The following is a 16,179-nucleotide window of genomic DNA, read 5'->3' as shown; positions in this document are numbered from 1 at the left end:
CCATGGCAGGGGGGTGGAATGAGATGATCCTTCCAAACCATTCTATGATTCTAAGTCTTACAAACAAGATGAATTAACCTGTGAGATGTGTTGAGCTGTTTTTCCCTAAGAATTTAAATTTGATAAAAATGCAGAGAGGCAGGATTGTTAGTACTTTTAAAAAAACCATCTTAACAATGCTAGAAACATTAAAATGTAGTGCTGATTGTTTTCAGAGGGCTTGGGTGTTTTGTGGGATCTTGCTGTTTTTAAAAAAGTGTAGGACCATTTCTAGTTAACTGCCTGTTTGAGATTTCATCTGCTTTGTGTGTCCACTTTTTTAGACACTGAGAATAGCTTTTCTGCTTTCTCAAGCCCAGTCAGATTCATGACTTAAATTGATAAGTAATTAAATAGAACTAAGTTAATGACATTATCCTTGCTTCTGCTATCCTTTTGTTTCTGCAGTACAGATTCTTGAGGTACAAAGCCCCAAAGATTTTTCAGCCCAGTGTTAGGGAATGGGTGAAACCTTTCATTCCGTTTCCTCAAGAAGTTTGCATTTCAGAAAAGGCAACTGAAAAGTGTGCAAAGGCTGACTCATAGAGAGTCAAGAGAAGGAGAGGCCAACACACTGTATTTCCCATTCATAATCCTCTTCAGTAATCCTAATCCATTTCAGACCTGTAGCCTTTCTTAAGCATCACATGGGAGAGGATTCTTAAGGCTGCTCAAAACAACTGTGCAGTAAATAAAGCAAAGGGTCTGCGCTTGCTGCAGGACAGCACATGTGTTTTATACCGCAGGTGCTAAAAGACATGGCAGTTTCTGCTGCGTGCCCAAGGGAACTGCTTACTTGATTATTCAGATTCTGAGGAGGAGTTTCTCAATCTGTAACCAAGCAAATCACTTCAGAGATTACTGATCACTTTGGGTACTGAATACAAACAAAAATCTAAGAAGTGGAGAGCTTCTACTGTGTTTATCTTAATAAATCCGTAAGTTAGAAACTGGTGGCAAGGTAAGTTGCATTTTTCATTTTTTTTTTTTTCTCTGTAACGATGTTTTGTGTTCAGAGTAGTTACTCAGCATCGCTAGCTTGAGGTGAAGATACGATATTTATATGTCAAGCTGTATAAAACTGTGGTTGGGAGTTTTCTATCTCAAATTCTTTTTGGCACTGCAGTAACTGTGCAGATGCAGAGGTTGTTGAATATGTAAAATAAAAGAAGCTTCACCATCTAGTTTCCAGCTACAAGATGTGCCAGTTTTTCTTTTATCAGAACTTAAGATTTCCGTTTCCCTCCAACATGTTTCTTTTTCAGGGTTTTTTGTCACTAAATGTTCAACAATTCTGTTGTATCCTCCCCCTGCCTTCCAGATTCTGATGATCTTTTCCCTCTGTTGTCCAAATGTCTGTAAAACTGTCAAGTTAGTAGGGATCCGGTTGTGCATGTAATACATGAAGTGTATCATCTTTCCCAGAAGCCCTGTTGTTTTGGAGTTAGCTTCACATTAGCTTCAGTGTTCCTTGCAGGTGGAGCACCAAATTCTGCACAGATCTGTAATCTGGATGAGCTCATGCGACAGTGTGTAGAATTTGATTCAAAACACTGTCACCTGCTTTGGTTTTGAAGGAGTTAATATTTGTGGTGAGCCAGGAAATTTACCTCTGCTTTTGCTGTTGTTTTGGGGTGGCTGGCACAAATGGATTTGTGCAAGTTTTCCTCGAATGAGTTTCATGTGGTATTATAGGGTACTATTAAATGAATGAGCAGCTTGTGTTCTAAGAGTTGCAAAAATGTGAATATTATCTATTGGCTTGGGAGATATATGTGGAGTGTGGCTGTTCCGTGTTTCTCCCGCTTTAGAACACTACCTCTGGTGAACAGGGAATGTGCATCTGTTCTGCATGTCTGTGGTCTTCTACTGAGGCACTGAACTTCTGTTGTTCTGTTAGTTGTGGTTGGTTTTGGATTTGTTTTTGTTTGTTTGGGGGTTTTTTTTGTTTGTTTGTTTGTTTGTTTCCCCAGAGGAAACATGTCTGACTGTAAACGACATTCTGGTTGTCCTCAAGGTTAGAGATTTCCGAATTTCACCTAATCTTGAAATAAGATACATTCACTCTGACCAGGGCTTTCCACAGCAGTGAGGTTACAAAAGTCTGGCTGTCCTGTCCTTTTACACTGGCCACCATCAGAGCAATTGATGGTATAATATCTCCCCACACTCAAGCAGTTCCACCAGGAGAAGAAAAGCAGTGTTTAACAAAGCTGATTATTTTCTTATGATAGCTAATTGTTATTTTAGACTTATCTCCCCTCGAGCTGTGGTACTGCAAATAGACTTAAATACCATCTGTGTCTTCATCCCTCATAACGAGAGTTATCCTTCACAGATAGCCATGTGCATGAATATTTGTCTGCATATACTGATTGTTAATGAATCAACTTAATGACTTTTATACTTCCAGATCAGGATCAAAAACTTTTTTTTTTTTTTTTTCTCTGTATGGTGTATAAATGCCTCCCAGCTCCGGCTGTGCATGAGGAAATCCGGGGGGGAGGTAGCATGAGGATTTGGAGATGCAGTCTGTTCCCAGAGCTCTATCAAGGTTCAGGACAAAGACTGCTGTATGGCTAAGAGTTTAGGAGCCTAAAATTGGGCATGTGAAGCATTGTGAGAGTACAGCAATGCCTGACTTATACATCTCCTGTACAATTACAGTATTAGATATGCAATCTCTGCTATTTTTATACAAATAGGAAAGGTGCTGAAATGATTCCTATTCATATAGCTGACCTGAAATCTGAAACAGTGAGTCAGAAATCCTCATCTCAGGTTGTCTAGAACAACAAAGTCGGTGGAAAAGCCAGATAGTAGAAGATGTAGTTGGGCACAAGACAGGCCATCTGCCTGTTATCTTAGTAAGTGTGAATATATTTAATTATAGATTCTTGGCACTGTGGGACATGTTACAGCTGTTTTGATTCTGACCGGATGATCTTTCCTGCATCTGTTTCGTGGTTTTGGTGATACTCAGCCCGTCTGCAACATTCCAGGAGCACTGATTGGAGAACATGGGATCTGGCAATTCTGTAAATGCCAACTACAAGTACTCCCTGCAGAAGTCTGAAAATGGTGAGTGATTCTTTGAAAAGCAATCTTTCCCTGTCTGCCTCTGTCCATGCTGTTGGGAGGTTTCGGTGGATGCGTTTCTCTTCTGAGTTACCTGGTTTTCCTGGTAGTATTGAGGCGAGGTTATGTCTTTCAGTATCCTGTGACCAGGAGTCTCAGCTGTCAGGCAGAAGACTAACAGGCTTGAGAAAATTAGAGCTATTTAGATGAGGATTAGGTTAAAATCAATCAAAACCTGACCAGAAATGAAGCAGCAAGTTCAGCTCTGTAGTCTCCGTTTGATTTTGGGGCCAGCCTGTAGATACAACAGTCACCCCTCACTCCCTCAGCTAAAGATGACACAGAGAAGCATTGTTAGAAAATGTTTTAAACATGGGGCTCTAGGGCAAGGCTCCAGAAATTAACAGAAAGGGACACAAAGCATGATCACAAGAGAGGTGCCAAGTAGCAGAGCTGGTTGGCAAAGTGCTGGAAAGTAACCAGGTGGTCCAAATGGGGTCAAGACCAGCTAAGGAGGATGGAAGTTTCTACAGGTACGTAAAGTTCTGTGGCAGAACTTGAAAAAGGAAATGGGAAACTTCTCCAAAGTATTTTGCTTTAAATATGCACACACCCTATGTGAAATAATCCTTTAATGAAAAACACTGGAATTGGGGAAGTGCAGAGGAAGGGCTATGTTTTAAACACCAGGGCAGAAGGCCATCATTTGGAGGCAAGAGCCTGGTGCTAGGCTGTGGACTGAACCATGACCAGGCCCCTGGAAATTCCTGGCATTATATTTATCCTTAATATTTAGACATCAGAACACCTTTCCTGAAAACTTGCTCCTGAAAAAGAAAGATGCCTCTTAATTTTCTGGGTCAGGAAAGGCACGCTACCAGAGTACCTCAGCTGCAGCTCAGCAGGCTGGTTCTGGTTTTGTCCCCTAGCTTTCAAGGCAGCCGTCTTAATCCAACAGTGGTATCGGCGCTACGTTGCCCGGCTGGAAATGCGCCGACGCTGCACCTGGAGAATATTTCAATCCATCGAGTATGCTTGTGAGCAGGATCAGATCAAGGTAAGGTGCAAAGGAATGAGTATGTGGGAAAATACATCCTGCCTCTCTGCCTATTTTTTGCCTATTATTTTCCTGCCTGCTTGTGTGTGATGAAACCCTAAGTAACAGACCTTGAAGAAAAGCTATAAGGACTGTTTAGCATCCTAAGCCCCACTGAGTCTGAACACAAAAGGCAAGCCTAGTTGTTTTGGTTTATTTTAAGTTTCATTAATATTCTCTTATATGGTTGCCTTGCTGTCAGGTGGGAGAGGGAGGGTTTATAGGTGTACTTCTGTCTGTACGGCCGAAGGTAAAGCTACTTTTTGACTTAATCACAAGACATTGAAAACTAGAATTGGTATAGCATGATTTACTGTACATGCCAGAGAACATGAGAAGGGCATAGATAATGCTTCCAGAAAGAAAATCATGTCAAGTTGCCAGTCTGCAGAATGTCATTCCAGGGTAAATAATGATGGGCGCTCTCTCTCTTGCAGCTTCACAACTTCTTCAGTTACCTCATGGACCACTTCACACCGAGCAGCAGTAAAGAGAGTAAGTTTCTATGTGCCATTGGTAGACGTGGCACCAGCAGCTCAGAAGGTTGCGCCCAGAATTGATTCATTGCCCTTCACGAAGGCAAAGGGGGCCAAGAGAGTCTAGAGAGCCATGGCATTCGGAATTTGGATGGGGAGTGAATTGTCTGGAGACTGTCAGAGCTGTGCAAGGGATGGGGGGTAATTCCTACTCCTTACGAGCTCAAAGGAGGAACAAGAGCTCGGTATATTTTCTAAGAGCAGTATGAGAAATCTGCCTTTTTTCAGTGATCCTTGGTAACCACAGCTCTGCTCCAGGTTATCTATCTACTTTATTTATATTTAGACTCCCTCTTGTAATTGTGGGGGGAAAAAAGTGCTGCGAGAACCAGCACAGTATCTGTCTGAATCTGCAGAGAGCGCTGTATGTTATTTCTTAGTGCTGGGAACTTGCTAATGCACTGAGCTCTGAAATCTGATGGGAGCATGTCAAAATTAACTATTTACTTTGACCATAACCTGCTGAAGTTACTCCTTCCTTTCAAGCTGTCAGCCTTTCTGTCACAACCACCCCACACATTTTACAGCAAAGCTCTGTTGAGGAAGATTTTTTTTTCAGTGTCCACATAAAACAGAATAATGTCCTGTTCCTTGAGTTGGGCTGTGAGATGTTACAGCAATAGAAAACTAATGTGTATTTAAACAATTTTTAAGCAACACTGAGAATGTAGGTGCAGGCTTAGAAAAAAGAGTGGGATGTAGGAAATGTTCTTTATTTACTGGTATTGCTCACGAGCTCTAGGCTAAGCAAATAGCTTTTCTTTAGCAAATGACTAGAATGTTGTATTGAGCCAAATTGACTTTTTCTTGTCTCTTTCTCTTTTGAAAAAAACAACCAAACCAACCAATATCTGTCATCCAGGGGATTTTATCAGTCGCATGTTTATAAGCGGGGAAAGCTTCAAAGAGGCAGAGCTGGAAAAATACTGTGACTATGAATCCCTGGAGGTGCCAGACTCTTACACTGGACCCCGTCTGTCTTTCCCACTCCTTCCTGACCATGCGACTGCCTTGCTGGAAGCTTTCAAACAGAAACAAGTAAGGATCCCAAAAGGAACCATGCTTCCCCCTTCTTTACACAGGGGTGTAGGATAGATAATTTGGTTTTAGGCTTCCTAACAAACTAAGCTGATGTGAATAGAATGAGCTTGCAAGCTGTTAAGCGAAGCGGGGGTGGAAATGATCTGGTAGATATTTCCCCCTGCCATAAGAAGTTTCTTCCTTTCTGGAAAATGCAATTCTGTCAAAACTGCAAACTTTTCAGTGGTGTGCACCAATACTAACCTGAATTTAATTTTAAAATAAAAAAAAAACCCAAACCAGTAATTTTTCTGTTGCAGTTCCTCAATTTGTAAAAAAGTATGGGATGTCCCAGATGGAAACAGCTGATTAAAATTATGTTTTATGCCATGCAACTCTGACTCATATTTAAAATGTGGGATGTGGGGGTTTTGATGAGGAAGTCCAGTACCAACTCAGCAGCACCAACAAGTCCTCATACAATTGCAGTGTTCTGCTGCCACCCCTCAGTCAAGGTGGTGAGCTGCAAAATAGGCCAAAACATTTCCAAACAAAACAACTTCTAAAACAAAGGTCTCTAGTGTTCACTAATGCCTACACCCGGCTTTGAGTAAACATATTTCTGCAGGACACATGGCAGCTCAGGGCCTGGCTTAATGTGGAGAAGGCTAAGAAAGATCTAGAGGAGCAGCTTCTTACCTGTGATCCTGGGCTGGAATTTCTGCTGCTGTAGGAGGCGGTGTTGCCTAGCAGATGAAGCCTTGATCACAGGGTGCTAAGGCTTTTGAGTCCCCTTGCCAGCCCTGCCAGTGCTGAGGCTGGGCTGCTTTCGGCAAGTCTCTTCTATCCTGCTGTTGCCCAGTGTTTGCCTCATGTTGTTTGTAAGCCCGTAGGTCAGCACTGACTCTTGTCCCAAGGAGAGTTTCTGCCACCCAAGCTACTGCAGTGGGTCCTCAGGGCCTTTGTAGACAGAGCTGTGTTGCTGCTCAGAGGTCACTGATTTCCTGCTTTAATCCCTTGGCTTTCTCCTAGTAGCAGCTCCACGCTCGCTATGTCTTAAACCTTCTGCATGAGACCAGGAAGCACCTCAAGCAGTTGCCAAATATCAGTCACGTCTCCACCTGCTATAGCGAGGAAGTCACCGTGTGCGGTACGTCTGGGTGGGAGGGCACTGCGCAGTCTCTGGGGCGGCACGCTGACTTGGAAGGGGTGGGAAAGAGATAAAATACTTGGGTTTACCCTGTGATGCTGTGCTGGAGCTGCTGTGAAGACTAGCCTGAAGACTGGAGGGACCAAGTCTGCATCATGGCCCTACTTGTGCTTGGTCTGGAACGGGACAGGGGTGTTGGGGGAAGGTGGTTTGTCTATCCGTAGTCCGTGTTTGGCCTCCATCAGAGATTCTGGGATGTATTGTTAACAAACCCTGCCCCTAGATGGTAGTGTTCAGCTTGGCACAGCCTGCGGTAGCAGTGGCGCCGTCCTGGTGATTATAAAAATGCAAAAAGAGGAGAGAGGAACAGAAAATATAAGGATATACATTTGTCTACAGGAAGGTGAAGGGTGATTACAACAGCCTGTGGCTCTCAAAACTGTTTTACATTACAGTAAAGATTTGAAGAAACTTTCAACTGGATTAAAATTTGTCTTTGTTCTGTCACCCCAAACTTGTAGTCCTTTTACTAAATCGCAGAAACTGCACCCATTTGAGGATTGGTCTCAACACTCAATCATTTTCTGCCCTCTTCTGTGGCCTGGGATTATTTAAACAACCAAGTCTTGGAGCTGTTTTGTCTGAGTCTTCATTAGCAGCAGCATATGCATTCAGATCTAGCATACTAACATATATTTGAGTCTTAGTAAGTAGATTTGAAAGAGACAAAGCTTTTCACCATCGTTTTCCTACTCTGGGACTAATGTTTAAACTTTGAGAGATTTCTGAAAAATATGTGCTTAGCACAGAATTTTGCACGCAGTCAGCTTCTGGAAAACAAAACTCTCCAATATTTTATTAAAGGAGCATTTAGTTGGATTACAATTTTGTATGCAAAGCTTTCTTTGTAATTGATGTAATGATCAAACAGTTTCTTGTGCCATGCTGTGTTATCATAAGAGATATAAATGAAAAATCTCCCTAATCCGAGTCTTTAGAAGCTACCCTAGGTTTTTTGCTATCCTTCTCAGGCTTTACATCATGTCCTTTTCCTTTGAGCACATTACCTCAGTGTATGGAAACTTGTACCTTGAACTTCTCAAACTATTTCAGTGGTCATTAATTTATAGAGGAGACATTTCATAGGAAGTTATTTATTATTTTTAACGTAAAGGTAAACATACCGTGACTTCTCTTTTTGTGTCTGTTAGGAGACTTGCACGGCCAGCTGGATGACTTGTTCCTCATATTTTATAAGGTGGGTACCATATTTGAAGAGGGAGGCTGGCCAGGTATTGTGAGAAGTATCACATGGGTCATGCTGAGAAGTGTTCGCAAAATTGGGCCCTTCATGTGTGATTCTCCAGGTCAATTTGGTCGGTTTTAAATGGCTTCACAAACCTGCAGCTTATACCCTTGCTGACTCTGAAATCTGTGAGAAGTGCTGTGATATGTATGTACATTTGAAAAGTACCAGTGGATGTTTTTGTAAGTGCTGATACCAATGGCATCCTTTCTTCACTGTTAGCTTTCACTTTTCAATGCATTTGCCACTGTGAGCCTACAGGATAAAAATAAGAGTCAGGATCTATTGTACAAGGTATCCTGGGGCAGGAGTGAGAGACTGTGCAGGTCGGGGTGGGGGAGGTATAAGGGGATCATGGTGGGGCCTCTTTGGTAACATCCACCTGCTCCTTGCTTTTACAGAATGGCCTTCCTTCCCCTTCCAAGTCCTACGTGTTCAATGGAGACTTTGTAGACAGAGGCAAACAGTCCCTCGAGATCCTCATTGTCCTCTTTACCTTCCTCTTGATCTATCCAAAGGAGGTTCATCTCAACCGCGGGAACCATGAGGACCACATGGTCAACTTACGGTACGGGTTCTGTGTGGGGCTGATCACAATGTCAAGGGTGTCACTGCAAAATCTCACTGAATGTCCTTTCTACTGTTCCTTTAGCTATGGTTTTGCCAAGGAAGTAATGCAGAAATATAAGGTAGGCATACATTTGTGTCTCCTTTACCACGTGAGATGTCGACTTTCAAGGCTTGATGCTTTCTCTTTTCCTTTCTGACATGTCCTCTTAGGTGCATGGGAAGAAAATCTTGAAGATGATTCAGAATGTCTTCTGCTGGCTGCCCCTGGCCACCCTGATTGATCAGAAAGTCCTCATTATACATGGGGGCATCTCTGACACCACTGACCTGGACATGCTCGAGAAAATTCAAAGGAACAAAGTAGGTTTTATTTCTTAGATATTCCAAGAGACAACAGTGTTGCTGATTTGCGGTGGAGAGCTTATTTCTACGTGTCAGCTTGGCTGTTGACAAGACCAATCTAAGAATGGCACATCCAAGAAGATGGCTTTAGTAATCTCCCACAATTAATTAGCATTTGATGGCAGCAAAGGGAATTGAGGCTCGGGGGCTTGGGTCACTTGGCAGTTTGCCAGTGGAAGGTGTTAGAGCTGGAGATATAGGTTCTCAAGCAGTGTGACCATCTCTCTTTTGTCTCTTGCCTCTTTCAGTTCATTTCTGTATTAAGAGGGAAGAAAAGAAAGGAGTCGAATAGAAACGTGGAAATACAGGAACTAAACGGGGAGACCAAAGTAGAGGCGGACCCACCAGGGAGCGAGACAGCCCCCAGTTTACCTCTACAGCCCCGGCCATCCCAGGCTCCCAGCATGGCCAACAAGCTGGAGTTCTCCAGGTGGGTCCGGCAGACGGTGCAGGAGCAAATCGACTGGTGCCGCCGGCTGGTGGACATCAGCGAGTCAGAGGACGAAGAGCTTACCTACTCCAGTGTGGTCTCCTTGACGGACTTAGACAAGCCGTGCTGGACTCGCCAGGAGGAGTGTAAGCAAGTGAGTAGTCCAAGCAGGATGCTAAGCACAGGGGGCTGTGGGTGCCTCCTGCAGGTTTGCTCTCCGTTATGAGGAAATCTGAGTATAAAATGTACGGGTCAGTGCACAGACCTCTCTGCAGAGACATTTTGGCTGCTCTGTATAGTGGAGTTCAGGAGCCACTCAGTGCTGAAGTGCCAGTGTGTTTGTGCCATTTTGTCCCTACAGCTTTGCTCGCCAAGGCAGCCTGGCGTTGATCATTCAGGGGTAAGTGGTCAGGAAAGGCTGTACTGTGAGCATGTGATCTCTGCTGCCCGGGGATGTTTCGTTAGATGCCTGTGCTACATCCAGCCCATCCTGTGGCATGGTTCCCTAGCAATTGAAGAGCTGTGCACAAGAGTCACGTAGAATGCAGGCTGTGTGCAAGACTGGTGCTAGCTGCCATTCTGCTGGTGCCTTTCTCCTACCCTTGCGAGTCAGCCCCTTTACCAGGCTGTTTGCCTCTAGCACAGCACTCATCCATTGTTGTATAAATAAATCTGCTGCTCAGCTGTAGAGTGGTGCAACATTTTGATTCACTGCAATAGACAAGACTGATAGTAGAGCCCAGTTGTATTGCTTGCTGTGTACATGGGGTATCTGAAGTCAGCTCGGTAGGTAATGAACGAGATGTCATTTGCTGATGGGCCAGTTGCGATCTTGGGTGCTGAGAGCAGACTGAATTTGTGGTTTTAGCTGGCCTCTACTGAAACTAGATTGCCAGGCAGGCCAGAGCCTGGGAACTTGGTTTTCTGTTTGTGTTGGACCAGCCTGTAAGCCACTTCTGTGCACTCTGAAACCATTGTTACTTACTTCACACTACATGGCATCCCGGCATTGCATGCCTTCTCAGCATAAAGCTGTATATTGAGGTCAGGGTTAAAGACATTGAACTTTAATCCACATAGTGGTTACTGAGTCAGCACTTACATTACTGGAGGCTGCGCAATGTCCTGGCTAGGGAGCAAAGGAGTTTAATACTAAGCCCGCTCATGGTCTCAGGATCTGCTGGATGTTCTTGCCCTGAGACCTGTGTTTTGGGACGGAGGAGGACAGGCAAGGCTCTTTGAAATCTTAAAGGCAGCCAAGGGAAAACTCATATCAGGCCTGACTTATGGACACCCCTCTTCCCTCAGGCACTTTGTGTGTGCCTGTAGCTCTAGGCCAACAATACTGTCACCTCTGTGGTGGACCAGGTCTGTGGCAGTCCTGTGGAGCAGCACAGTGGTTCAGCCAGGATGCAGGAAACATGTCTGCTTCCCTGCACTATGGTAATAGCAGCAGTCCAGAGAGATATTCAGAGACAGCTGTATTTGCTTAGTAAATCTGATGGGTGATATCTGCTGGGTACACTTCATTCAGCGAACTTTTCCAATCCTTCCAGATTTTAGACATTCTCTGGAGTGACCCCATGCCTCAGGAGGGCTGCAGAGCAAATACGGTGCGAGGTGGTGGCTGCTACTTTGGGCCTGATGTGACAGAGAAGATCCTTGAGAAGCACAACCTGCAGTTCCTCATCCGCTCCCATGAGTGCAAGCAAGAGGGCTACGAGTTCTGTCACAACCGGAAGGTCAGTGAGGGGTACAGCATGAAGGATGCTCAGGTTTCCATCCTGCCAGGGTAGGGTTTCTGTGGTGGCTTGTCTCAGATCTGCATTTCTTCCAACAGGGCTTTGTTAAGTACATACAAAATCCTTGGACAGCCTTATTGGGAGTTACTGAAGTGTGTTCCCAGCTGAGGTCTTAGGTCAGGGCAGTCTGGAGCTACCTACTCTGTTGGGGGCATCTTTTGTGCAGGCAAAGCACATCCCTGTATGTGGTAGCTGAGAAAAGATCTGAACCCATTTGTGCCATTGCCCCCACTTAATGCAGCTGTTTCTGAAGATGATGTACAAAAGGGGGTTACTAACCTGCTGCAGCAAAGTTTTGCTCTCAGAAGATTCAGGGTCACTTCAGTGACTTCAGCCAGGGGCACTTTTTGACACCGCTCACTGCAGTGGAGTGTGGAAGTTTATCAGGAGAGTACAGTGAAATCGTGGGAGCCCAGTGTGCAGCCAGATCCACGTGAGACTGGCAGAACATCGAGGAACTCACACCCATAAGGCTTCCAGGCCAGCTGCCTCCTTGCTCTTCCTTGTCCATATAAAACATGTTGCTTTCACAGACTGTTCACTCCAGATGGGATCGGTTGTGCTGTTTTCACTGATACAGGTGTATATACAATAGAGGATGTAAGTACTGACTGTAAATGCCTCTCTTTTTTGGGGATTAGGTGCTGACCATATTTTCAGCCTCAAACTACTATGAGATTGGCAGCAACAGGGGAGCCTATGTGAAGCTGGGACCGGACCTCGTCCCCCATTTTGTTCAGTACCAAGCGAACAAGACAGCTCATACTCTCACTATGACCCAAAGGCAAGGCTTTCCAGTTGCTCTGTATTCACTAAGTCAAAATTCTGAAAGCGAAAACTTCTGGAGCTTTGAGAAAGTTTTACTCTGGAGTTGAACTTTCACAGCTTGATTTACTAAATGACAGCATTAGAAGATGACTCAAGCTTTGCGCAGAAATTACTGAGAGAGGCTCAAGGCTTGAGGAGGGAGTGTTACAAGGGCAGAAGGGGACTTGTTTTTAGAGACTGATGATTTTCCAGTTTCTCTTTTCAATGCCAAGTTTCAGCTTTTGACCCTTGCTGAGGTTCCCCTCTGCTTTATTACTTCACAAATTGATGCAGGGATTCACCACATCAGCTGCGGGGAAGTGTGCTTGTCACAAGCTTTGTGGTGCAGCTGTAGGTGTCCAGAGCAGTTGTGCAAGGGTCTGGGCAATCTGCGGACATGCTAGAGGATTGGGAAGGTGCAGCTTCTCTTGCACTTTAGGGCGTCTTTAATGTGCTTCTCTCTTATCTGCATCCTCCAGAATCAGCAGGGTAGAGGAGTCAGCCTTTCGAGCCCTGCGGGAAAAGCTCTTTGCTCACACCTCAGCCCTCATCAGCGCGTTCAAGGCCTATGATAAGGACAATACAGGTAAATCTGAGCCCAGAAACTCAAGTTAATTCCCTGGTGGGTACAGGGTTGTGAAGAGGCCAAGTTGGGTGCACAGCCAGTTGGGAGACTCCTCGCTGATAGCTGTCAGTGACTGTCACAGGAGGAGGCTGTCAGACCTTGCCACAGCGTTGGTCCCATTTACTGCTATTCAGTGTCTCTGTTGGGAACCTGTTAATGCATCGGAGTTGCATTATGATGAGGGAGTGTGGGAGAAGCAAGAGTGATTAGCCTAAGCTATAGCAATTTAGACTTGGCAGTAGGAGAGCCCTTTGGAACAGGAGTATTGACGAAGCATTGGAAAAGGTGACCTGGAACATGCCTGTCACTTGGGAAGGGATGGGTGGTCTCTAGAGCCCCTTCAGCCCAAGACTCTAAAATCACTGGGAAAAGTGAGGGATATCCTGTGGCAGCTGCCTCTGTCAGAGCATTAAGGAGGGAGCTGCAAATTCACAATTCTATGGCTGCCAGGAGTGCTCTGCAGGTGCAGCAACCAAGACTCGTTGCTGAGATCTGTCTATTTGGGGAGGGGAACACAGCTGTTGGCAGAACTGCTTTCTTGGGGGTATCTCTCTCTTCCTGGGCAGCATTCACGAAAGTCCAGTTCAGCTGTTACAGCAGCTGCTAAACTAGGGGCTTTTCCATGTTCCTGGGTCACTGAGGAAGTACTAGTGCAGTTGTGCAGGCCATGATCTGCAGGGTGAGCCTGGCTGGAGGCCATAACTATATAATAAAATGTCCAAAGTTAGTGCCTTCCTGGTGTTCAGAGGCTTGCAGCCCTGTGGCCCTGATTCGTTGCAACGATCAAAAGCTTGCTGAGGCAGGGGAGAGCAGTAAGTGCACTTAGGCCTGCTGGAGGCTGACATCTGTACGGCCATGTAGAGTTTTTTACTGTATCAAAGCACTCAAGTGTGCCATGGAGAAATGACGCTGTTGCTGTCAGCAGCATGGTAGCTTGTGTATGCATACTGTTCTAGGTGGTGACAGCGAACAGCATCCGATGTGTTTCCTGTGTTCCTGTCCCATCAACTGACTGCCTAAAGAGGGAGCTGGGCACATGGATTTTGGTTTGGTGGGCAGCTGTGCTGCAGCTTGGTGTGAAGGATCTCCTGGAGATGGCTTCGGGCTTGGACCTGTACAGCAGCTGAAGGGGACAGTGGTATAGCAGGCGGTGGCATTGAAACAAGCACGTGCCTGCTGTCTTCATGTGCTTTCAGCTGCCCATCTCTCAGAGGTCTCCACGGCTCTTCCTTTTCCTTGCAGGAAGGATCACACTGAGCAACTGGGCAACGGCAGTGGAGTCAGTCTTGCACCTGGGATTGCCCTGGCGAATGCTGAGACCACAGCTGGTGCGCAGCACTGCGGACGGCATGCTGGAGTACAAGTCCTGGCTCAACGACTTGGCCATGGAGCAGCGGAGCCAAGAGGTAAGAACTCGCTCCTTTCTGTTAAAGCATGATGCGAGGCAGCTCACAAGATCCCCAGCACATGCGACCAAGTATGGTAGGAGAGTGGATGGTTCCTTATGTAATCCAAAATCATACTGAAGTTGATGGAAAAGCCTGCAGGAGTTTGAGTAATCCAGAGTTCAGTCCATTGTAGAAATAAATGCATGTGAAATCAAAACCTAGAGATAGCTTTGGATGCAGGCTTTTGGGTCATAAAACTATACTCCATTCTCTGAGTCTCAGCAAAACCAACTCTCCAGCAGTTAAAAAATGTAGCCCAAATCACTGTCTTCACAGTTAGGAAAAGCTGTCTGTTTGGAAGGGACAGGTTGCTGTTGTGCTATAACAGAGTTGCACAGAGGGTCCAGTCACCACAAAACTTTCATAAGGCACACACAACAAAGCGTACTGCTGGCAGATTCTTGAGAGAAGTAAACATTTTTATTCATGGGAAGGTCTGCAGTAACTATTCAGAGAAAGCAGAGAGCTGTCAGAAACGGTTAAGAGTGTGACCATGTTGTCTTTCAGCACATCCAGTCGAGCTTGCTGGAAGTCATTTATCGGAACAGATCCAACTTGGAGACCATATTCAGGATCATAGACAGAGATCATTCAGGTAAGCAGAGGTGCAGAGGGTGTTGGTCACTGCACCGTATTCCATTCTACTTTTGGGCTCTCTTTAGTATGTACAAAGGCATTTTTATTTAATGGTTTGGGTTTTTCTCCTCCCTCAGTCAGGGTTATTGCCTCAGGAGCTTCTGAAATGTCCTTGGATGTTTCCACAAACACGAGGCATTCCAAAGGAAAGTGTGCAGTCCAGGCAGAGAATTAACAATTATTCATCAGAATAAAAATTGTGATGAGACCATACTTGGGATCTTGAGGGTTACTGCCTTTCAAGCAGTCATCTCCACCAAATTACTTCAGCCAAGAGGAAATACAACAGTCTTTGCCTTCTTTTGTTCTCCCAAATTGTATTAAGTCTCTTTACTGCTTTTTTTTTTAGCTGGTGCTCTCTGCATCAGGGAATTTATTTGCAGCATGAAAAGGATAGATGATGAGTAATTCCTTTGCTTCCTTTAGGGTATGCAGACAGCAGGGGTGGGACGAGAGGTCGAACCTGAGCAGGGGTCCCTCCTTGCACGCTGAGCGGGGACTGACTGGCAGCAGTGCCTGTGGTGACCTTGCGCTGAGGTGTCCTGTGCCTTCCTTCTCCACAGGTCTCATCTCATTTGAGGAATTCCACCAAACCTGGAAGCTGTTCAGCTCCCACATGAACATCGAACTCACGGATGACGGCATCAACGACTTAGTTCGCAGCATTGATTTCAACAAGGATGGAAACATCGACTTCAACGAGTTCCTGGAAGCCTTTCGCCTTGTCAAACAGTCACAGTAGTGAGAACCCAGTGGCGGTTGCCACATTGAATGCCTTGACTGCCTGCAAAGCCAGGGGGACCGCTTCCGACCTAAGCGCAGAGCACGCCTGCAGATGTGAAGCAGGGAAAGGGAAGGCAGGTACCTGTAGCACTACTTGGTTGAAAACAGTAGCCAACAGCTGTGTTCCATTTTGGGAAGGCAAGAATAGAAAAGCTACACTTCAATCCTGAGCATTTTTAAAAAGGAGCTATGTTTAAAGTAGAAATTCCTGCTCAAAGGGAAGACACAACCCAGTTTCTCTTGTCAATGCATGTGATGAAATGTTACAGGTCTATTCATGTGTAGTAAAACGGAAGTAAAGGTATTTCTTCTAGGCAGTGTTTTAGCCAGGTAGCAACTGCCAGAGCACAGCTTTCCTTTTAATAAACAGTTTTTTTGCTGGTTTGCACTGTTCATGCCTTCTCTAATTTGTCAACTCTTAGCAACATTGCTGTTTCAGGGATAATACCTA

At 45.1% G+C, this 16,179-nt stretch overlaps 1 protein-coding gene across 1 annotated transcript; it reads left to right on the top strand.

The window, feature by feature from the left end:
- The first annotated feature begins 781 nt into the window (after positions 1-781).
- On the top strand, positions 782-15,842 carry PPEF2 (protein phosphatase, EF-hand calcium binding domain 2). The gene is made up of 17 exons (XM_010073556.1): positions 782-1,000; positions 2,933-3,120; positions 4,047-4,174; positions 4,651-4,708; positions 5,612-5,787; positions 6,805-6,919; positions 8,131-8,177; positions 8,627-8,793; positions 8,878-8,914; positions 9,006-9,155; positions 9,446-9,781; positions 11,184-11,369; positions 12,071-12,213; positions 12,716-12,822; positions 14,104-14,267; positions 14,817-14,904; positions 15,509-15,842. The coding sequence occupies exons 2-17, from the start codon at positions 3,060-3,062 to the stop codon at positions 15,685-15,687; spliced, it is 2,142 nt and encodes a 713-aa protein (XP_010071858.1). The 5' UTR covers positions 782-1,000; positions 2,933-3,059; the 3' UTR covers positions 15,688-15,842.
- Positions 15,843-16,179: the final 337 nt, after the last annotated feature.

Source organism: Pterocles gutturalis, unplaced genomic scaffold, assembly GCF_000699245.1.
Source record: "Pterocles gutturalis isolate BGI_N339 unplaced genomic scaffold, ASM69924v1 scaffold23702, whole genome shotgun sequence".
Lineage (NCBI taxonomy): Eukaryota > Metazoa > Chordata > Aves > Pterocliformes > Pteroclidae > Pterocles > Pterocles gutturalis.
This window is presented reverse-complemented; position numbering and strand designations above follow the sequence as displayed.

What these genes read in the sequence shown, in the direction of transcription:
- PPEF2 (XM_010073556.1), top strand. Translation starts at nt 3,060, where the DNA reads ATGGGATCTGGCAATTCTGTAAATGCCAACTACAAGTACTCCCTGCAG. An exon ending in TGTTCCTCATATTTTATAAG is followed by an intron (nt 8,178 to 8,626) that starts GTGGGTACCATA and finishes TTGCTTTTACAG; the next exon opens with AATGGCCTTCCTTCCCCTTC. An exon ending in GACCACATGGTCAACTTACG is followed by an intron (nt 8,794 to 8,877) that starts GTACGGGTTCTG and finishes CTGTTCCTTTAG; the next exon opens with CTATGGTTTTGCCAAGGAAG.